Source organism: Mus pahari, chromosome 23 (genome assembly GCF_900095145.1).
Source record: "Mus pahari chromosome 23, PAHARI_EIJ_v1.1, whole genome shotgun sequence".
Taxonomy (NCBI): Eukaryota; Metazoa; Chordata; class Mammalia; order Rodentia; family Muridae; genus Mus; species Mus pahari.
The window spans coordinates 14,964,508-14,987,580 of record NC_034612.1 but is presented as its reverse complement, the minus strand read 5'-3'; the positions used below and the strand labels follow the sequence as shown (position 1 = coordinate 14,987,580).

At 48.0% G+C, this 23,073-nt stretch overlaps 1 protein-coding gene across 1 annotated transcript in view; it reads left to right on the top strand.

Annotated features, from left to right (window-relative positions):
• Ccdc92 (coiled-coil domain containing 92) overlaps window positions 1–23,073 on the top strand; it is a 27,355-nt gene continuing 4,282 nt past the window's right edge. The window contains exons 1-2 of the mRNA XM_021186901.1: window positions 1–403; window positions 22,558–22,704. Coding sequence (XP_021042560.1) covers window positions 22,575–22,704 — 130 coding nt within the window. The 5' untranslated portion in view covers window positions 1–403; window positions 22,558–22,574. The remainder of the gene's footprint in view (window positions 404–22,557; window positions 22,705–23,073) is intronic.

Genomic DNA, 23,073 nt, shown 5'->3' with positions numbered 1-23,073 from the left:
GCCTTTGCCCTGCCGCAGCCGCAGGGAGTGGCGCGTCGTCCTCTTTTCCCCTCTGCAGAGAGAGAGAGCATCGATCCGCCCGGGTCCCTCCCCTCCCATCCCCTCCCATCCCTAGCAGACCGCCGCCGCGTCGGCGCCGCCCCGTCTCCTCCGACATCCTCCGGTGCGAGGACCACCAGCCCGGCAGCCAACGGCTCCCGGCGTGCACCGCGCCGAGCGCTCCGAGTCGGAGGGAGCGGACGGGATGCGCCGGCCCGGCGGCGTCTCTTGAGTCTCCGTGTCCCCCCCCACCCCACCCGCGGCAGGGCCGCCGCGCACCCGGCTCCCACCGTCCCTGCCCATGGGCCGCGGGCCACCGCGAGGAGCAGGCCGAGCGCCGCAGCCGCCTGAGGGACCCTGGCAGGTGAGGCGCGCAGCCCGCGCGCGTCCAGAATTCTTTGAGCTTCGCTCGCGGGGGGCTCGGAGCCAGGCTGCGCACCGGCGCGGCGGGGGAGGCGCGGCGCAACGGCTGCAACCGCCGGCCCGGGCCGGGTAAGAGCCGCATTGCGGGTGCGGGGCAGCGCCCCGGGGTCCGGCCCCAAGCCGGCGGGATGCTGCGGGCCTCAGCCGCCTGCCCGCGTCACACCTGCCGCCTCCCGGACCTGCAGCCCTGGCGACCCGGTGGCTCCGCGTAAGTACTCTTTGCCCTGAGCTCCCGGGGACCCGCGGACGCGCACGCTGGCCACGCTCGCAGGTAACGGGCCAGCACCCCGAGTCGCGGTTCCCTCAGGCTGGACCCGGCCCTGCGGGCTAATTGTCGAGTCTCAAGTATCTTTAGCTGCACGGTCTAGTCCACTGATGACCGAGAGGAGCCCGGAGAGGAAAATGTGACCGTGCTCTGTGACAGGTGGCACCGATCGGTTTCATAACAAAGTACAGGCTTGCAGACACCTTTTAGGAGTGTTAAAAGGCAGCCGGGCGTGATGGCGCACGCCTTAAAATTTCAGCTCTCCGGAGACAGAAGCAGGTGGATCTCTGAGTTGGAGGATAGCGAATTCCAGACAAGCCCAAGGCTACACGGTGAGATCCTGTGTCGAAGGAAGGAAGGGAAGAAAGAAAGAAAGTTAGTTAAAACGAGGATCGCAGACTACAGACTAAGTTTGAAATTCGTTTAAATAACATTGGTATTATTTTATTTGCTCAGCCAAGAATTCCCTGGCATTCTATCGCCATTGAATTGTAAGGATTTTCAGACACTAGCGTTCCAAGTGACTTTCACCTCCAGTTTTTCGCGTTTTCCCTTTGGCTAACTGTTCACCAAAATGGCTGAATATTCTAATATGTTTGGAAGAAAGGCTTTAACACTTGCGCTTCTTTATTTTGTATGTGTATACATGTATACCACTACTGAAAAGCCTTAAAATAGTTTGGATTGCTCCTCTGTAGCATAATGAATCAGTTTTGTTAGATTTTTCTGTTTGAATCTGAGGTGTGGAAGGATGTGGGATGTAGGGCTCTACTGAGCTCTAGCCCCAGCCCTGGTTTAGCTATATTTTAAAGTATAGAACAATGATCTGCATGGGCCAGAATTTTCCTGTTAACACACTTAAACATCTCAAATTGGTGTTTTGAAAATTAGACTTTTTTTTTAAACGTTGATTTTTTTTTTCAGAGAAACACATGAATCCTTTGTTTAGAGCAGCTCACTCATTCTTGGTTCTTAACTCTCGTCTGTCCTATGTTGGAAAATCGATTTTAACCTCATTATCTAATTGTCAGGATGTGTTTGCAGCAGGACTGACGTTAATTATGATGTCGATGCTTTTAAGAAATACTTATAAAGCATTCTCTCATATTTCTGGCAAGAAGATATGCAGAGCTTTTTTTTTTTTTTCCCTATCTAAAACAAGGTCAGCCATAAATAGATTGTAATACATACTGGGTGACACGTTTATTAACTAAGATTAACTATCTCCTGAACTTCATATACCGCTGAGGGCAGTGGTAAGGCACCAGACCAGCTAGGTAGGCTCTGATGTTTCATCCTGCAGACGCATTTGGCAGGGACAGAAAGACCTGTGTCCTAATGGTCTTTAGACATTTGAAGGTCTGCCATGCAGGAGGGATTTTATTGCTTTAGAGTAATTCCGAGCAAGGAAGAGGACACTGAGTACTTAGAGGAAGACAGCGTCCCTGCTGGTGATGTAAAGCAGAATTACGATCAGAACTTGAGCAGTGAAAAGAAGGGGCAGCCCATCATCCCTCAGGCTCCCTCCCAGTGCAGCTTGAGTGAAGACTCAAGGGCTTGAGGGGCTCAGGGACTGGAAGGGCTGGAGGGGCGCAGGTCTGATAGAGGGTCTCCCGGGGCTCTGGTGGTCACTGGATTCCAGGGCTTAGTTTTCCTTCTAGCTCTGTGGGGGTTTGTTGTTATGTGTTCGGCTGCCAGCTTCTACAGCTGTGGGCATGTTGACATCCCCAGACACCTACTTGAATCCTGGGAAGATAGGAACTGGCTTATTTGGTTGGTGTCAGAGCTAACTTGAACCCTATTTTGCCTGGTTTTGGGGGGCTTAGAGATAATAAATCGCTCCCACTGTCAGTGTGATGTTTGAAATGTATTAGATATTTCTTCCTCTGGCTTTTCTGTAATAACCATCTAATCAAGATAATTGCCTTTTCTAGGAAGGAAGTAGGAAATTATTCTTGCTAAAAATGAGGTAGGGCCCGCTTTCTGGAGGAGTCAGCAGGTTGTAAAGGTGTGCTTTCCTGAGCTAAGGACATTACAGATGGCAAAGACATGACTTTTGTGCTGGCTCAGCATTTACTTTCTATTTATTTCATTACTCAAATATGACTCAAGTCTTACAGCAAAACAGTCAAGTCATACCTACCTAAAGTAGTTGTATTCAGGGTTTTCTAGATAGTTTCTAAATATATATCCTGGAAGTAAAACAAAACTATAAAGTAGGTCACTGCAAAATGAAGAGAGGATGAAAAGGGCTGTCTTAATTAGGGTTTACATTGCTGTGATGAAGTACCATGACCAAGAGCAATGTGGGGAGGAAAGGGTTTATCTCACTCACAGTTCCATAGAACAGTTCTCATCAAAACCAGTGAGGTCAGGAATTCAAGCAGGACAGGAACCCGGAGGCCGGAGCCTCAGCCATGCAGAAGCCACGGAGGAATGCTAGACTCTGGCTTGCTTTCCCAGGCTTGCTCAGCCTGCTTACTTATAGAACCCAGGACCACCAGCCCGGGGTGGCCCCACCTACTGGACCCTCCCACATCAATCACTAATTAAGAAACATGCCCTACAGGCCTGCCAAAAGCACAGATTTTATGGAGGCAGTTTCTCAGTTGAGGCTCTCTTCTCTCTGACAACTCTAGCTTGTCTTAGGTTGACATAAAACTAGACAGGGGCTTTGTGATTTGAAGTACATGTTTGTGCTGTGCCAATCTTGTTGAACTGATTAACAGTGGGAATAACTGTCACTATTAGAGTAAGTGACCAGACTCCCTAGTATGTACATTAATTGGGGTTAGCACTCTGGGCTATGGCCAACGAGCAGAGCAGGTTCTTGAGAGCCCAAAGGACTGAAGTGTAGCAGAGTGGTCATGAGGCCAGTGGAATTAAACTTTGGATCCTCTGGAACTGGCATTCTGGATGGTTGTAAACCACCATGCTCTGCAGGAGCAGCAAATGTTAGCAGAGCATGGGAGCATAGACCTTTAATCCTGGCACTTGGGAGGGTAGATCTCTGAGTTTGAGGCCAGACTGCTGTATATGTGAGTTCAGGGCAGCCAGGGCTCTGTAGAGAGACCCCATATAAACATATAAATGTGTGTGTGTGTGTGTGTGTGTGTGTGTGTGTGTGTGTGTGTGTGTGTGTNTGTGTGTGTGTGTGTGTGTGAGAGAGAGAGAGAGAGAGAGAGAGAGAGAGAGAGAGAGAGAGAATTTATTACTAAAGAGAAAACAATCCACAAATAATTTTAAGTATTAATGATCAAGTAAGGCAGACAGTTAAGTAGCACATCCCCCTCGTGCATCACTCAGTTATCTTAAAAGATGTCTTTGTTAAGCAGGCATGATGGTGCATATCTGCAATCCTAGCATTCCGCAGGCTGAAGCAGGAGAGTCCTGAGTTCAAAGTCACCTGCTATTAGAGTCCAAGACCTGTCTTTAGAACCAGAAAAAAAGACTTCTTTGTTGATGATAAAAATGAAAGGGAGAGGGAAGAGCAGCATTGCATGAGTATTTCCCACCCATCACTCCCCAGAATGACAAGTGAGCGCTGTGCTGCAGCTGGAAAGGAAGAGGGGAGTATACTGAGCGCTCAGAACCGAGCAGTGAAATCCTTGGGGTGGCACCAAACTGGAGAGCAAGCCCAGGAGGCTTGGTGCTTAGGAGGGACCCCGTTTCTGTGGAGTGATTGTGTCTGTCTCCTGTTGGGCGGCCCTACAGGAAGGGAAGTTGAGCTCTGCATGAGACCCGATATTGTTGGCATTCTTTCTTAGGCCGTTGTAGTGGGCTGTTTCCTTCTCATTTGCTGAGTTGTTAAAATTTGTGAGCCTGGAAGTCCATTTTCATATTGATGTTGTACATCTGCTACTACACATCGCAGTTCCCAGGATTACTGTGGGCCTGGCCATCTGAAGTTGCACATTTCACCTACAAGTGGAGAATTACACTGAAAAGTGCCATCCATCTTTGATATCATGTGGGGGATGCATAAGGCACTGGCTTCACAAGAGAAAGTTTTGTCTCTGTTGTGCATGATTACTCTGGGAGTGCTAATGAGTTCTAACCTAATTTTTCTAGAGATGAAGTAGGAAGCTAAGCTCATGTAGCACTCTGATATCAAGGAAGCTTTTTTTCGAACTCTCTCCAGCCATCAACATACATTACCCCAAGCAGAAGGCACAGGGGTTATTTCTCCTCTCTGACTAGTGACGTGATAACAGATCACATTGAGAGATACTAAAAAGAAAGAAAAGGCTTTTCACTTTGATAGGGAGGATAAAGAAAGCTGCTGTTAATTTTATGTCCTTCTAGACAAGACTGTAGCCAAGATCACCAATATTGGCTGACCTTTCCAAGGTGTGTTAGTCTGTTGTATATAGTATATCATCTTTACTTTTTGATTGGAAGTCTGTGACCAGATCAGAAACCCCAGAAGCTGAGAGCAGCGTCTTTCAGCTTGTGGACCTGCCTGTTGCCCTGGGCAAGAAGAGATGATCCTATGACCAGGGGAGTAGATCCTGTTGGCCCCTTGGTGACAAGTCTTCAGTAAGCATTCTTCCCATGAATACTGTGGTCAAGGACTGGCTAGATAGCTTCACAGTGCCTGAGCAGTACTTTGCAGAAACTGAGTTCAGGCACTTGCTGCCAAGCCTGATGATCTGATTTTGACTCCTAAATCCTAGACAGTAGAACCAGCTCCCCCAAATCACCCTCTGACCTCCACACCCCCACCATACTATATGCACACCCCACCCCACACTCCCTTACCCCCTGCCAATGCATAAAAGTAAAACAAAATTTCAAGTGGCTGAGGCCTGTTTTTGATAGTTAATCTTGTATAAAGACTATGGTATTGGAGTACAGCAAAGAGAACACCAAGGCTAGACCTCACTGATGGGAACAAGGAGATATTTTTTTTTTTAAAGGAGTGGGACAATAAGCCAGAAATAGAGACCCAGAGCAGGACCTTTTTAGGAATGGGTTTTTTTGGGGGGTGCTTTTGTGTTTCAGCCATTGTTGAGACTCAGAGCAGCTCTGCATGCCACTAGCTGGCTCTGGAACATCACGGTGAGCTCTGCCCAATAGCTTTTGCGGCTCCACATATTACACCTGCAGAGCTGTGAACTGAGGACTTGGTGTTGTCAGACTTTCCCTAGTCACATGGGCTGCTCAGACGGTGTAGTGAAGTCCACTGATGCCGTCAGCATGGTTTCTGGTGACAGAACACAAGTTCATTGCACACATAATGCTCTGTAGCTGAAGAAATGGCTGGAGGTCTCACAGCTGCCCAGCTGTTTAGGCGAAAGCTCTAGATTTTTAGTTGCTTAAGTTCTGTGTGCAGTCTAAAACTGGGACATCCAGAAACCCGAGTCCTGTCTCTGCAAAATGCTGTCAAGGTACTGCACACAGTTCCACTTTAAACTATTACCACCCAGTCCAGTTTGGGGAGACAGTGAGGGCATGGAAAAACAGAGTTGTACTCCTGTCATATGTGTGCTTCCGAATCAACACACAATGTGCTAGGTCCAGGAATAAAGTAAAATACTTACAGGTTTTTGGCATTCCCATCAGCCTTTGCAGGTAGCTATCATCTAATGAGTGGAATGAGTAGAGCATCCATGTGACAGCCACCCCTGATCTGAATATGTTCATCCCCCCCCCCCCAGTGGAATGAGTAGAGCATCCATGTGACAGCCACCCCTGATCTGAATATGTTCACCCCCCCCCAAGCTACTGTCCTTTCCTAATGGCTTCCCACAGCACCAGCCATATGAACAGAGTGACACATACCGCTCTGTTGGTGATCTGGGAGGCTTGAGGCACGCACCTCCGTCCAACTCACTCTGCATCCATCCTGTTTGCATCTAGACAGTGCATACAGAGAAACATTCTTTTGTCACTTCCAAGGGAATACCAGAGGTTACCTGGCTCCTAATGTTCCTACATGAGGCCTGGCCTGGGACAGGTACAACACGGAGAGAGCTGGGCAGCTTAAGAACATGTTGACTTTTCTTGCCAAGCAAGAAGGCTCATAAAACAGGCAGGATGCAGGGTAGTGTGAGACCCATCAGTAGCCTCCAGGGCCCCACCATCATCCCAGCGCTCTCCTGTCAGTGTGAGAGTGTATGTGGTCCTCTGAACAGTGAAGAGCTACCATGAAGGGTGGAGACCCTCCTGTGTGGAGGATGGATGCATCCAGCTTACTTTGATGGAGATATCTAGCCTTTTCCCCTCCGTTATACAGATCCTTACATATAGTCACTCTGTATTAAGTTGTCTGCTTAAAAGTGGCAATGTATTATACAGGGTTTGATTTATAGTTTTTAAGTGTACTGAGCCTATCTGGATCCTATAATATATTTAACCATCCTCAATGGACTTATAATTAAAAGCAAGTGTTCAGAACAGTTCAGCTGTTACCCACAAAGACAGGTGGGTGACAGGTTTTCCTTTTTGGCTTTTAATTTTTTTGTAAGTCTTTAGGTAAATACATATTGTTTCATAATCATTCCAGTATAGTACTAGTTCATAAGGAATTACAAATTTTAGAAAGCAAAGTACAAAAAAATTCATGTAATCATTGAAATTTTAACATTGGCAGAGAAACATGACTCCTGAATATATCTCTCAGCCAATAGAATAACTTTATGGTTGCTATACCATATGATGTCTGATTGTTTGTAAAGGCTTATGAAGAAGCGGTGTCTTTACTCTGAAAGGACAGGTTATGTGTCATCTATTAGCCTTTGTGAGAAGACTCTTCCATATGAATTAGTATGTGCTGAGGTGTTCAGCCTCCTCTACATCTACTCTCTAAGTTATACAAGGGTCATGTTTGGCCTAAATATTCTAAATGGTAACCCTAGTTCCTGGCATTAACACTAAAGAAAAAGGATTTATGGGGCTAGCAAGATGGCTGAGTTGGTGAAGGTGCCTGCTGCCAAGCCCAGCAACCGAGTTCTATCCGAACCAACTCCCACAGGATGTCCTCTGACTACCATACCATACTATACTGTGGCATTCGAGCGCTCATGACAATGAGTAAATGTTAAAAAGTTAAAAGAAAAGTTGCTTTATAGAAAGAATAAACCGCAAAACTTTATATTGCCACCCACAAAGGGAATGCTGAACTCTCAAGATAACGCATGAAAGAATTTAAGAGCCTCAAGAAATGTAGTGTCTTTCATGTCATCTTCTTTGTGACATTGGGGGGATGTCTTCATTCTTCTGCTTAATACCAAGAGTTGGGAGCGGGGGCAGGGGGAGGCTGTTGTTTGGGTTTTGTTTTGCTGTTCTGGGTCTCAGGTCTGTTGGGCAAGGGCTCTACCACTGAGCTCCATCCTCAGCTCTTTTATTATTTATTATTTTTGGAAATAGTCTTTAAGTTTTCCAGACCAGACCAGAACATTTGATAGCCCAGGAAGGCCTCCAACTTCTGCTTCTCCTGCCACACAGTCGGTAGCGGTCTCCTTGAACATGGAATTTCCTGAATTGAATTAATGTTAAAGCAAAGCCTTTATCCCCTGGAGTTGACCTGGTCAGTTCTGTATAGACTTCAGAGTGTCCACAGAATTTCTTTAGACGTGTTTCTTTTATAACCACGATAATGGAGATGCCTTGTTTGCAGGGCTTGTGTTCTCTTAGTGCTTAGACAAGAAAACCAAAATCCTTTTGCCAAGAACTAAGAAGGAACACTTACAGTCCCAAGCACTCACATCTAACTGTGAAGTTATCAGTGAGCCCAGGAGAGCAAGGAGGTGTCTGAATTGGCCCAGCATAGAGAAGGCAGAATGGAGCCCTCTGTGACTTCTTATCATGGATGGAAGATTCAAGACAAGTTTATACGGGATCATTCTGAGGGCTTGTTGCAAGATGGCTGCCCTTTTTCTCCAAGTTCAGTAGCTCTCTGCAATGGAAAAAAGACTGCGCCTGGCGCCTGGCCAGGTGTTGTCCCTCCTGTGAGCGCTATATACCCTCGCTTGCTGGTGAAACCCAAGGAGAACAGCAGAAGCCTCAAGTCATTGGAGAGGAGAGCCTTGCCTCAGGGCAGAGCTGCTCCACTGGGCTCCTGTAGTTCATATTGGGGGCCGGCTAGTTCTTTGCTATGGGGCTTCCTAACTGCAGGGAGCACCCCCTCACCAGATATAGTGACCCAGATGGTTCCAGATGTGGTGCCCAAGAGCCCCAGCTCCTCTGAAGCTCCTGGTCAAACCACTGAGTACACATTCTGCGTGTTCTTTAATTCTGAGTACTTCCAGCTGCTGTCATCCACAAAGAAACAATGGCTGTGCAGACTACCATGTCTGTGCTCATGCCAGTGGAGACTGAGCAAGGATGAGCTTACATAAGCAGGCCAGCCCTTGACAGGTATCATGCAGACTCCTCTGCTTCCCCACTGTGTCTCACATGGCTGTCCCTTCCTCTTCCCCATTGCCCTAGTTCTGTAGATGCATCTCAGTCATAACACCAGTTGTGCATTTAAACAGGCAAAGGCTCTGAATGACAGAAGAGTTAGCACCATGGCCTGATATTTAAGGGGAGCAAGCCTGAGCCCCTCCTCCAGCAAGCCAGCCAGCCACAGCCTGTGTGAGAGAGAGGTCACTTGGCACTGTCACCTTGCACTTACATTGTCATGTAAGACAGAAAAAAAAATTGATTTTTAGAAACCCTAAAACCCCAGAAATGTTTAGGATTTCTGGGGTGCATTGTAAAGACTTGTGTTGAATCTGAAGCCTGCGTGTTTAAAACACTGAGTGGGAAGTAACAGAGTGGCACAGCGCTGTGCACCAGCTCCCATCCTAACCCAGTACAGGGCAGCCTCTGGAGGGCAGGCGCCTCTTGTTCTGAGGGGCTTTTTCCATGTGAGTAGCTGTGTCCCCCAAATCCCAGCTGTGGGACTCTTAACACCAAGCAACACGTCCATCCGTCTCTACGTAAGCCTCTCACAACTTCCGCTAAGCAGTAGGAAAGGGGGCAAGGGACCTTTGAAAGAAGGAACGCTGGCCAGTGGTGTTTTGTCAGTGCAGTGAGTGCTGGCTGTTTGTGCTGGTGGCCTTTCCTCCGTGGGAGTACCACAGTATAGTATGTCAGGAATGTGAACTCCAACGACAGTGGTTCAGAATGCATCCCACCCCTGCCTCCTGCTGATGACAGCTTTTTGCTGGCTGGGGTGAGATCAGGTCATCGAGCACGAGCATGGAGCCTGGCCCCTGACCCTGTGAGACCTCATGACTGCTTTCCCCCAGAGCTAAGGGACCGGGGGGCCACGGCACCTCTCCTCTCCTGTGTTCTGCTTTATTCTGGCCAGTCTAAATTCTGAACTGGGAACTGCACCTCTATCATGTAGCCTTCCTGCTTGGTTCTACCTTGGTACCTCAACCTATGTGGACATTTTAAAAAACTGTGCTTTGTGGATGAGTGTTTTGCCTACATATATGTCTATGAACCATGTGTGTGCCTGATACCCACAGAAGCAAGAAGAAGGTGTCAGATCTCCTAGGAGTAGGGTTATAGATAGTGTCAGCTGCCATGTGAATGAAGGGAATTGAACCCTAGGTCCTCTGCAAGAGCAGCCAGTGCTCGTACCTGCTGCCTCTCCGTAGCCTGTAATTCTCGTAGTGTAAATTTGGCATTAGTCCGTCTCTCCCATCTTGTTTCCACACCTCTCCAAAGTCAAGCAATGCGGGTCACACTGCTGTAAACCGTTATTCATGTTTCCCGTCCCAGAGTTGCTTCCTCTTCCCCAGGTCTGCCCAGCCAGTAGGGCTCAACTCAGCCCCAGCCTTTCTAGAAGGGAAGCGTTGTCCTTCTTGGCTGTATGCACTCAGCAGCCAGTTAGGGCCTGGTACCGCCTGTATTATACAAAGTGCCAGGAATGCTATGATAATTGAGGCCACACCCCTACCCTCCAGGGATCTTCTCTGCCTGGAGGAGAGACAGGTGCAATGAAGGGTGTCTCCCTGGGCTCCCTTCCCCTGGCTCCTGTGTTTAGCACTTCCATCTCAGGAGGCTATAATTACTGATTGTTTTCTGATCTTCCCTCTCCAAGTGATGGTAAGCATGGAATGAAGCTATACATTGGGTGCTTCAGGAGTATACTGGCATGATTGCTAAGTAGGTAATCAAAAGGACTCTTCAGCCAGCTAGTATAATAGACTTTGTAAAGGTCGAGATATATTTAAGCGGGGTGTGGTGGCACACACTTGTGATCTCAGCTTCAGCACTCAGAGAGCTGAGATGGGATGGTGGTAGGTTTGAGGTCAGCCTGGGCTATGTGGCAAGTTCAAGGTTAGTCAGGGCTGCCGAACGGAACACTGTCAGAATAAGTTTTAAATAAATTCAATGATGATATTAAGCTTCTAGCTATTAAGGTAACTTCTGAGGCTCAAGGGATCCCTGGACCGGTATTCACAGAACCGTGTTCATTAGAAGTTCATTGGTGGAACTGTCTGTACTGTGTCTACAGACATTCTTACCTTGTCTCAGGGTGATCCTGATGCCTGGTCAGCTTGAGAAGCTCACAGGTAATATTGCTGCAAAGCCAGGAGTGAGTTCTGCCAATAGTGGTCACTCTGATGGATGACCCCAGATAGTAGTTACCCTGAGGCTGCCCGAGGGAGGAAAGGAGGATGCAGAAGTAGCAGAAGGGCCTAGGCAGGGCCACTGGTCTACATGCCATTGGCTACTACTGGCCCAGCAGCCCTTGTGTCTAGGAAGTTCTCTGTGTAAACAAAAGTGCTGGGTTGACTTCTCTGTGGTCTGGGGCTCCTACCTCCTGGGGGGGGTAACCTCTGCCTCAGATACCACAAGGCCCAGTCACTCCAGCAGGCACCTTGTGATAGAAGGCTTGGGCACTGACCTCTTCTGGCCTACACAGCCCATTTAGAGATGCATCATCTACCTGCATTCCAGAACTGTTGTCTTGTCTTTTCCTTTCTTTTTCTTTTCTTTTCTTTCTTTTGTTGTTGTTGTTTCGAGACAGGGTTTCTCTATGTAGTCCTGGCTGTCCTGGAACTCACTCTGTAGACCAGGCTGGCCTTGAACTCAAGAGATCCGCCTGCCTCTGCCTCCCGAGTGCTGGGATTAAAGGCCTGCGCCACCACGCCCAGCCAGACCTGGGTTTGAGAAGACCTTGCACACAGAGGGGCCTATAGAGCTGTTCTTTTGCTACTTTGTGGGTTCTTCTTTCCCATCCTTTATACCTCTGGGGGGGGGGGATGATAGAGGTGAGAGAGACAGAGATCCCTGAATCTAATTTCTTTCCTTTTATTTGTTCTTTAAGCATGACAACCATCAAACCCCCTGAACAATCGCCAGCTACCAGAGCCGTAGCAGGGTATACCCTCTGTACTCTCTGAAAAGTCCCTAGACTTCCAGACATGACACAATTGGCAGAAACTATCTACAGCCGGCAAAACCATGCCTCTGCTGGAGTATGAGGCAAATCAGAGCTGCTATATCTGCTACTTCAACGCAGCCTCATACCTCCATATCTGGGGTTAAAACGGAAACCCCTTCTTACAATATGTCTGTGTTTTTTAAAGAAACCAAAATTCCAAAATTGCCGCAGTATTTCCCTCTTGTGTTTGAAGTCATTAATTGTTCTGTGCGCAGTAGTAAATCACAGAGGCATTTCCAGTGAAGTAAGTGCTCTTCAGGTCAGTGGCCAAGATTTTCAGGAGCCCCCTCCTACTCAAGTGCAGTCTTTATCCTGCAGTGCATGCATTAAATCCCCAGTGCCAAGTGAAGGGTTTTCAGCCTGCATGTTACTCCTTGCCTGAAACCGCTCATATTGTTGCTGCAAGGACCCTGAGCCAGACCCTCGAGGCCATTTCCCACACTACGAAATTACCTTGAATATCTCTTTGGGGTCTGCATTCCTGAAACCAATGGCAGCCTTTGCCTTATTATATACATACTCACGAAGCCTAGGTGCTCATTCTGTTTAAGATTTAGGAAAATCGTTGCCCTTTGAAATTTTTCCGGGGGCTGGAGAGATGGCTCAGCAGTTAAGAGCACTAACTGTTCTTCCAAAGGCTCTGAGTTCAAATCCCAGCAACCACATGGTGGCTCACAACCACCTGTATTGAGATCTGATGTCTTCTTCTGGTGTGAAGACAGCTACAGTGTACTTACATATAAATAAATAAAATCTTAAAAAGAAAGAAAGTAAGTTTTACAGGAACTAAGTACTATATTTCTTAAAGTTAAGGCACCAGACATTTTGATATCAGAGACCTAAAGCATGGTACACATTAGAACCAATATTGGTCATAGCCTATATCCATTTGTTCATAGCCGCTGCTGGTGCTGTTGATGGTCTGATAACTTTTTTACATTTGGTATTTTCAAACGACAAGGTCTCTATCAACACTCGCCTTGCATCAGCATCTGATGAGACTTTGTTCACTGCTGAGACTAATCTTTGTTAAAAAAAAAAAAAAAAAAAAAGAACCGAAACATCGGAGGCTCCTCCAGAGCCATGTATAATCTTTGTAAATGAGGTGGACTTTTCCCCCTGGGCTCTTCAACTTTGTCCCAAGCTCTTAAAGCCATTAAGTGACATTATTCTGTAGTAGCATCATCAAATTGAATCTGTTCTTGTCTGTCAGAGCACTGCCCGGCACCCAGTAACTGATTGATCTTTTACTGTATCCATTCCCCTTGCTGTATTTCACTGTTCAATATTTAAGGCTTCTTCCCTCCACCAAGTTAACCTTTGCAGCTGTGGACCAGTCTCTGAGAGAGCTGTCACCCACCAATCCCTTCCCGTCTTGAGGGATAATTTTATTTTGCATAGCCCAGTTTTTCGAATTTATTTCACATAATGTGAGTGCATTCCATTTGAAATCATGGCACCTTTAAAATGCCTTAGATCTATCATTTCTATAGGATACCAGCTTACGCCTTATAACCTGTTCCATACCATCAGCCGGCATATACTGTACAACTACTGTGAAAACTGGTGGTGATTGTGTTTTTTAATTATTATTCTTTTCTTTTCTTTTGTTGGTGATCTTGTAACTCTGGCAGTTGGTTTGAGATTAACCTTTTCTCTAGAGACGAGCTGTTTCGTCAGACTGTCCTCCTTTTCCGCTCTTCTCCGACCTGACTGCCATTTCCTCCTCCTCTCCTGCTCAGTCACTGCGCCTGAGCCTTTGTGTTCTCTCTTTCCGGTGTTTCCACTTTCCAAGAGCTTCCATCTCCACCCACGGCCTGTCTAGTTACACCACCACCTCTGCAACCCTTTCAGAAAAGAGAGAGCAGAGTGACTCCTTTTGTTTTCCAGTTTCAGCCAATTTTTGTTTCTCAAGCCCCTCCATTTCCACCCACAATTTTTCCAACTGTTCAGCCATTTTTCCATCCTTTTTTTGAAACAGAATATTCTAAGAAGGAAAAACCAAAACTAAAACAGAAAATTACATCTGGGAGCAAAGCAGGGGATACCCCAGGAGTAGCAGCCTCAGTAAAGTCTTTTGCTAGCCTCTCAAAGAAATACATCCACTCCTTCATTTCCTGGTATTTGAAATCAGACTTCCTTTTTTTTTTTTTTAATTAATTAATTAATTTGGGTATTGTTGTTGTTGTTGTTGTTTGTGGTGTTTTTTTCAAGACAGGGTTTCTCTGTGTAGCCCTGGCTGTCCTGGAACTCACTCTGTAGACCAGGCTGGCCTCGAACTCAGAAATCCACCTGCCTCTGTCTCCCAAGTGCTAGGATTAAAGGTGTGCGCCACCATGTCTAGCTTCTTTTTCCCAACTTTTATCTCCTCAGTTTCTTCCCCTAACACTAGATAGGGAAGAACGGATAGAGCGGGGGGGGGAGGGAAGGAAAGAAGGAAGGAGGGAGGGAGGGAGAGAGAGAGAGAGAGAGAGATCCCTGATTCTAGTTTCTTTCCTTTTGCTTCTTCTTGGAGCACGATTACTAACAAATCATATCCAATCCCCCAGACCAACCACCAGCCACCTCCCCGCCTCTCAGGACCCTAGCATTTATATACCTTCTGAAAAGACCCCAGACTTCCCAACATTATATACAGTCACAGAAACTATGTGCACCTGGCAAAGCCATGCCTCTGCTAGAACAGGATGCAAATTATAGCTGCTGCAAGCAGCCTCACCCACACCTGGGATTAAAACAAAAACACTTATATTTCTGTGGTGGTTTTTTAAAGAAACGAAAATTCCACATTGTCAGTACAGGGACCACCCCTTATCCAAATGTGGGTGCCCAGAGTAGTTTTAAATAGCAGCTCTGAAAGTGTGAGCTAACCTGAGTAACAGGAACATGGGAATAAGTCCATAATGTGTGCCTTCTGTGACCACAGACTTCCCAGACAGGCTGCGTCTCACGTTTCCATGCCCTAATTGCCAGCTTCTGATCACATCTTTATAGCCCTAACATCAGGCTGTGCACTCTTTTGGAAGGAAATGGATGTCAGTGGCTGGAGAATTATTGACGGGCTTGTGTTTTATGATGGATGATGTCATTAAGATGCAGGGAGGTAGACTGTGGGTAGAGGAGGCACCCACAGTCCCTGCCTGTCCTGGGGCACTAAACTGTTGCTGTTGTAAACCTTGCCTCTGATGAGCGCTGATCTGCTTGGGTGAAGTAATGACAGTTCTAGCCATCCAGGAGGCTCTGACGTGATGTTAGGGGAACACACTGTCTCCTTCTTAGTGGTGTTCAGGGGTTATCTTTCTCAGGAGAGACTTTATCATTTCTTCTGATTATAAAGTGACATTTGGGAGTACTGAGATGGAATGAAAAAAAAGTTATTTTGATTTTTATGTGTATGGATGTTTTGATAGCATGAATGTCTGTTTATCACAAGTGGGCAGTGCCCATGTAGGCCAGTTGAGGATGTCAGATCCCCTATAACAAGGATTACAGACATTTGTAAGCCACCGTGTTGGTGTTGTGAATTGAACCCAGATACTCTGGAAGAGCAACCAATGCGCTTAACTGCTGATCCATCTCTCCAGCCTGAAATTTGTAAGAAATGAAAAATCACCCATAATCCACTCTCTAGAAAGTAATGCTTTAATACTCTTGTGCACATCCTTGGACATGGTGTCATGAAGCACAGTTGCCTTTTAACTAATACATTCAAAATGTAAAATTGCTGATACGGCTCTGAACATGAGCTTTTCAGCCTAACCCATCACAGAAATATGACATTAACTTTTTATCTTTCCACAGTGTGGCTGTGCCATGGTCCCTGAGCCCTCCTTACCAAGCACTCGGAGTCCTTTGTGTTGTGGGTGTTGTGCAAAAGTGAGAGTTTGTTGGTTGGTTTCTTCTGCTGCCTTTTAGAAACATATCTAAGAAAATGCCTGCTTTGTAGGTAGAGAGCGAGTACCACTAAGACATCTCTATGTGACGTTTTCAGTTTGGGTTGGCTCCAGCATCAGCTTGTTTATTGCTGACACAGTAGCCCAGCCATTCTGCTTGATACGGAGGCAGAAAGCTTCCTTTTGTCCTGTTACCGCCACACAGGCAGCGTGTTGGCATTTTGGGTTACACAGGGCTGCAGCCCAAACTCATGACTCCTGTCTAAAAAATGGAAAAACAAACAAACAAACAAAAAACCAAACCAAAATAAAAAACCCTGGGCTGGAGGCTGGAGAGATGGCTCAGCAGTTTAGATAGAGCCCATGTTGCTTTTGCGGAGGACCCAGGTTTGATTCCCAGTGCTTCATGGCAACTCAACAACCATTCATAAATCCGGTTCCAAGTGATCCAAAGCTGCCTTTGACTTTTGAGGGTGCCGGGCGCACATGTGGTGCACATACACACGTAGGTAAAATATTCATGTATATGAAAAAATTAAAGAACAGAACTAAAAAATGATTCCAATTCTTTTGGTGAGGTTAATTTCATGTGTATAAATGTTTTGCCTGTGTGTACACTGTGAACTATGTGGCTGCCTAGTGCCAGAGAAAGTCGGAAAAGGGCATTGAATCCCATGGAGGTTGAATTACAGGCAATTGTGAGCCACCATGTGGATGTCAGGAAGTGAACCCTGGTCCTCTGCAAGATCAAGTGCTATTCACCCCTAAGCCAAATCAAGACCAAATCACCCCAATTCTTTAGGATTACCTTCTGTCTCTTCAAAAAATTAATTGCATCTCTGCTTTCAATATTTAGTGCTATAACTTTGTTCCTCTTTAACAAGGTATTTCTGGAGTCTTGTCAAATGCTTGCTTTCCTGCATGCAGCTGATGTTCTTTTTCTTGCAGTCCTAGCTCTTTGGGGTTTGCAGATGATTTGCTCATTGAATTTCCTAAATGCTTGTGCGGACAGGAACAGGAGGTTTCCATAGCTTACAGCAGTTCATTCGTCTAGGCTACTGTGAGTTCAGAATTGTGTCTGTGTTACTGTCATACATGATAAAGTTGCGTTTTAAAATTTCCCCGGGGGGGCGAACACATGTCATTGTGCAACATGTGCATACATACTACAGCATGCATTCAAGGGTCAGAGGACAACTTGCAGGGGTCAGTTTTTCCTTTTCACCAGTTCTTGGTTATCAGACTTAGCAGTAGGCACTTTTTAACTGCTGAGCCATCCCAACAGCCTCCCTTCAGGATATAATAAAGCAAACTTGGGGGCAGCGCCGGCTACTTAGCCTCAGGCTATTTTTAGAGTAGAGTACTATAGATTGGGTCAGAGGAAGAAGTAAAAATTCTACTGTCCCTGGGCTTCCAGGTCTGACTGCTCAGCTGTCCATCTTGATTGGCTTCCTAGGCGCATCCCTCTCCAGTGGAGATGAAATGTGGAGGCTGCTAAGAAGTATGTCTTTTGTTTTCTTTGGAAGCAACTAGAATTTCCTAGCTCATCCTCATAGTGTTCAGGAAATATTCTACACAAGCAAGTAAACAGCTCAGAAGTAAATCTGTAGAGCTGTGAACCCGTGTTTACATAGCACTAGGTTACTGACTTTAACTAACCATTTATTGTATGCCAGGCACTTAGTACTGAGGAGGCTGTGGCAAAGATGAGGTCCTAGCTAAATGGCCTCACTTCCACCCCAGACTCAGTCCCACCTCTCTCAGACTCGTCCACCTTGTCCTTTTTGATCTCACTGTGTTCTGCAGATCCTTTTCTGGGCCTGAATTTGTTCATGTGGAGAGAGAGTTTGCTGGCCAACTAGTTGGAGACGTTCTCCCCTGTGTCCTCTGAGCCCACACATCCACCTAGAGATGCCTGCTGTACCTTCCTTCCTGGCCATTCCTTTTCCTGATGGACACACATAAGCTTCAAGACACCAGAACAGTACAGAGAGTTCCTTTAAAAATCCCAGTGGTCTTTAAGCCGTAACCCTGAGATGCTGCGTGGTGCCCATTAAGACAGGCTCTATCAAAAATTAGGGGAGATGGTCTATCCATCCTTCATGGAGAAAGAACAGGCTGTGAATGAACTATAACTAATTGATGAGTAGAGTCAAGAATAGCTTGGCTCTAACCAGTTCTCAGGCACCGTTCCTACATTCGGAAATCGTTACCCCCATGGCTGTCTGAACCAGGCTGAGAAACACTCCCACCCCAAGGTACTCATTTCTCTTTGTCTGCTAAAAGTGTAGCTGTTTTAAAATATCTCCTAGGCTGTTGAGACTTTATGGGATGAGGTCATGTTCAGATCATGCTACAGTGCTTTCTGATTAATGTGAGGTAACTTAGGAGCGGCCTTTCTACTCAGCCCCACGGCGGAGCAGGATAAAATTATCTGAAATACATACGTAAAAAATGCATGAGTTCTTTGGAGAGGGCAGAAAGAGGGCAGAAGCGGGAGTTACCCAGAGTAGTTCAGACAGAGGGGAAATAGGGTGTGTTACAGGGTGTGGCAGGTAGAAGAGGGGCAAAGGATATTGTGATGATCAGGAAAGCACACTGGGGATCTGAGGGGACAAGGCTGGGGAGGGGCAGCCTGGCCAGAGTATCAGGTGCTTGGCATGACAATGTAGGCCAGATGAGCATGTGCACAGAAGGGCTCTGTAGGGATAGATTTTGGAAAGGGGAATGTCTGGACCCGGCTGTGGGTCTCCCCCGTGAACATAACCAAGTGGGGTCTGGCAGCTCATGGCTGAGCAGAGCACTACTTATGACCTTGTGCTGAGTCAGTCCCCAGGGGCTTTGTCAGCTTGGCTGTGGGACAAAGAGGGTGAGTACGAATCTGGCCCTTAGCCCGTCCTGCTGGTATCCAGGGAACAAGGACACACACACACACACACGCTGAGGGTGCGATTCCTATAGTTTTTCTGAAACAGCCTTGCTTTGCAAAGGTGCTGGTGGGGCCTAGGAGGCTGGACCTTCCCCACCTTTTTATCTTAAAAGCTGGTTCATGACTGTCTGGGGAGTGTCCTGAAAACCCAGTGGGAGGAGAGCATGTCTGCTCCTGGACATGCATTGTATCTGACCTCCACCTTACAGAAGTGCCATCCACTCTGCTCTGGAGCTCGGTCGCAGCAGCTTTGTCTTGTCTGTGCACTTGATTTCACATGTTTCAGAGGCTGGATGTCTGCACAGCATTTGTCTTCCTGTGTCAGTCTGCATCTGCCCAGCCCTGAAGGTTACCATGTAAACCCTGAGGCTGAGCCAGGCTCATCTGTTCCAATGAGCACATTCCTTTGTCCTGCAAAGAGCACTGCCAGACTAGAGGACTGAGTGTTGGTGGGGAGGTGGAGTGCCTCTGTAAGGAAGCTCTTAATGCCCTGGAGCTCGGGGGTAACTGGCACCTGGGAGTCAGGATAAGACAGGCTGGTTTTGGCAAGGGTTCTTAGCTACCAGTGTCATTTTCCCCAGGAATGGTGTCGAAGTTCCCTGTGAGCTACCTCAGCTGGGCCTCTGTGATCCTCTGCAGAAGCACAGTGACTTTCCCTGATGAAGGTTTGCTGAATGCACAGGGGACGGGTGAACTAATGGTGCCCTGTGGTGCAGTAACCGCAGCAAGTGTCAGAATGCCTCACCCTTCCAGTCAGTCGAGGTAGCCTTGTTAAGGGACACCCATTCCCACTGCTGCAGCGGTCTAGAGAGAAAGACCACAGGTTTGTGTGCATTCACTGGGATTGGGCCAGGCCCTGGTAATGACAGTGGCTTGGGACCCTACCTGCAGCTGGTACCCAGCCCCTGCTGCCTATCCTTGAGCAAAGAATTGTGAAATTACTGATGACTCTCAGAAAGGCACAGAAACATTTAGATCACCCTGGGGCAAAGGCTACCGTTGAGAGCTGTGATAGGGTGGTGCCTCTACTGCACTGAAGGGCAGTATTGACAAGACGCTCAGAGGAATGCCTGGGACCCATTAGTTATGAGCAGAAAACCCACCAGTTCCAGATCCAGCAGTGCACTCTCTCCCTTATGTCCGACTCCTCAAGTTGCTTGGGGACCAGCTCCATGGCCTGCACATCATCTCTAATGATGGTCTGGTATCAGTAGCTCAGGAGCAAAGGAACATTTTGTCTTAAGCTATGCAGCGCTGTCCCTCGGGGATCCAGTAGCACCGCCCAGCAGGTGAGAAAGCCACTGAGCCATCTAGACACAGTTCAGCCCCACGTGTACACGCCTTGCCCCATAGACCTACCTATACAGGTGGATCTCCTCTTCGAGAATCCCAGAGGATGGGCATAAGAGGACCTAGACAGTCATGGCTACCATGGGGCTTCTCCTGTTGTCAGAGTGCATTCACATGCCTAGGACCCTGCAAGCCTCCCCAGGGGCTGCGCTGCACTCCTTGCACACCTGCCTTGCTCTAGGGTAAGAACTGCAGCAGGAAGATGAGAGTGAACTCCTGAGACCAGAGTTAGGTTCAAGCAGAGCCCAAGTCCTAATAGGAACAGTTCCTCAAACTGTACTTAAATGGATTTCAAAGAAAACATATCCACCACCCAGGAATTGGGGCTGGGTGGCCACGGAGGGGCCCAGTATAGATTATAAAAGCAAGTGTCTGTGTAGATATGTTATTCTCTCAGAGCTGCACAAGATGTCTTAAAGTTTAGACCATTACAGTACATAGTCTCTCTGGGCATGCAGGACATTTGAATTGTAGACCTGAGGAAGCCCCTGCCAGCATGGGCCTTGGTGCTTGGAGGTCGCCATTGGTCTTTACCACGGTCTCTTGGGTGGAGGCAGGAGCAGGCTGTGCAAGGGCTCATGCTTATAACACATTTCTGACAGTTCTCTAGGGCAGCAGTAGGGCTGTGAGGCACATAGCCTCCTCTGAGGCTACCCTTGGGAAGCAGCAACAGAGCTTAGGTTGAGACCTCAGGGATCCTGGGAAGACAGATAGAGTGGGGTGCAGGGGTTCTTCTGCCATTAGAATACACGGATAGGTCTGAGGGGAGCTGCACCACACAGTGCACTGGACTCCAAAGAGGCCAGGGAGAGGCAGGAGCAGACTCGGGCTGCGCAGAACAATGGGGACCCTGCCCCCCCCCACCTCTCCAGCTACTGTGGAGCATGAGATAGTGGAGGAAGGGGACAGAGGCAGTCTAACCATGTGAAAGGAAGATGGTGCAGGCCAGACGGCATCAGGAATGGCCTTGAAACTGAAGGTAGATAGATCATCAGGACACAAGTTCAGGTTAAGGTATCTTGTTAGGACTTTTGCCTCCCAAGCCAGCACTCCTAAGCACCATGGGTCCTGGTGGGCCCCAGACTTCACGTCAGATTGAGCAAGAATAGCTCCTGAGTGAAAGAAATGGTAGTCATGACTGCGAGGCTTAGACAGCATGCCAAGCTGCCGTGTGCAAGAGAGTGCAGAGCCAGGGGCTGCTCTTCACGTGTCACCCTCACTTTGCATTGGTTGACTGGCTTCTCTGTTATGGTCAGGGCCCCCTTCCAAGGCCATGCACTTGGCACATAGTACTGGGGTCTCTTAAAAGCTGCAGGCTCCACCTTGCCCTGCGGCTGTTGGTGAGGCCACCCTAGCTATGGCTGCTGCAGATACAGCTCACCAGCTCGTGCCTTCCAGACCAAACTTTGTTCCTTGCCACAGTCCTGACATTTCTCCCTAGCCCAGATGTCCTGTTTCCCGTCTCCTTAGTTCTGCTAGGACGTCTCCTTAGCCCCGTCAGTTCTTTTTCTGTTTTCCTTCTGTTTCTCAGCTCTCCTGCAGGCAGAGCTGGGTGGAGCCCCGACTGCCTAAGCTGATGGCATAAGTGAAGGCATGGTCTGAAGTCCCTGTGGGGACAGTTCCTGATGGTAAACACAACTCCTGAAGTGGGAGAAGCGGCTGTGCTGCTGCCACCACAACCACACACTGAACAGATGTCATCGGCATGCTGGCATGAGCATGTAGGGTTTCTGCAGGGAGGGTTCTCCAGCATGGCCATTGGCAAAGACACTGAGAGCTTCATAGACTGATCTGCATTCTGTCCTAAGTGTTCCTCAGTGCTGGGGCAGGTGTCCTGAATTATTCTAGAAAGATGGTCTGACTTCATATTACCCCAGTTATAGTTGAGGGTAGGGCCGGTCACACAAGTCAGGACACATGGGGAGGTAGCACCTAGACTTGAGGGTCCCGAGTTTGAAGAAGCCCTGCTCTATGCCTGCTAACTCTTCCACCCACCTCAGACCTGCTCCCTCTCCAGAACGAGCAGCAGCCTGGCACCCTGTATTGGGCGCCACCCCTGCCCTCAGCTGGTTCTCACATAGAGCTGACATGTGGCAGGTGCTCTGTGAGAGATGAGTTAAGGGCCTGTGCCCCAGCAATCAGAAGGGGTTCCTGGAGCCCCAGGACCTCATCTGCTCCCACATATTTCCATGATATGTACCCAGAGCCCCATCCTCTCTCAACCGTCGTGCCTGAAACAATGACCAGAGTCTTATGTTTCCGGCAGGTCACCTGGATGTCAGCATGGCAGCCACAAACCTGGAGAACCAGCTGCACAGTGCGCAGAAGAACCTGCTCTTCCTCCAGCGGGAGCACGCCAGCACACTCAAGGGGCTACACGCCGAGATCCGGCGGCTGCAGCAGCACTGCACAGGTGGGTGCAGGCTGTTGACCAGAGCACTGTCAGGATGTGGAGTTGGGTCTGCTGCTGCACCAGGCCCACTCCCCATGCTGATATATCCACATGATTAATCCTTTGTGGCCCACACACCTGCAAGTGACCGCGTTGCACACAGTATGGTGGAGGCACTGGGCACACAGCTGCCAGCCTTGCCCTAGAGCAGCAGGTGCCTGTGGTACTCAGCCACAGTGCAGTCTGCAGTTCATGAGGCAGCTGCTCACTGAGCTTGTACTGCTGGGGTATATTCAGGGAGGATAAGGAAGGGAATTCTTGAGCTCAGGTCCTCTCCCAGCCTTGATATGAACCTTGACCCCTGCCTGGTGTTTCCTTTTTTTTTTTTTT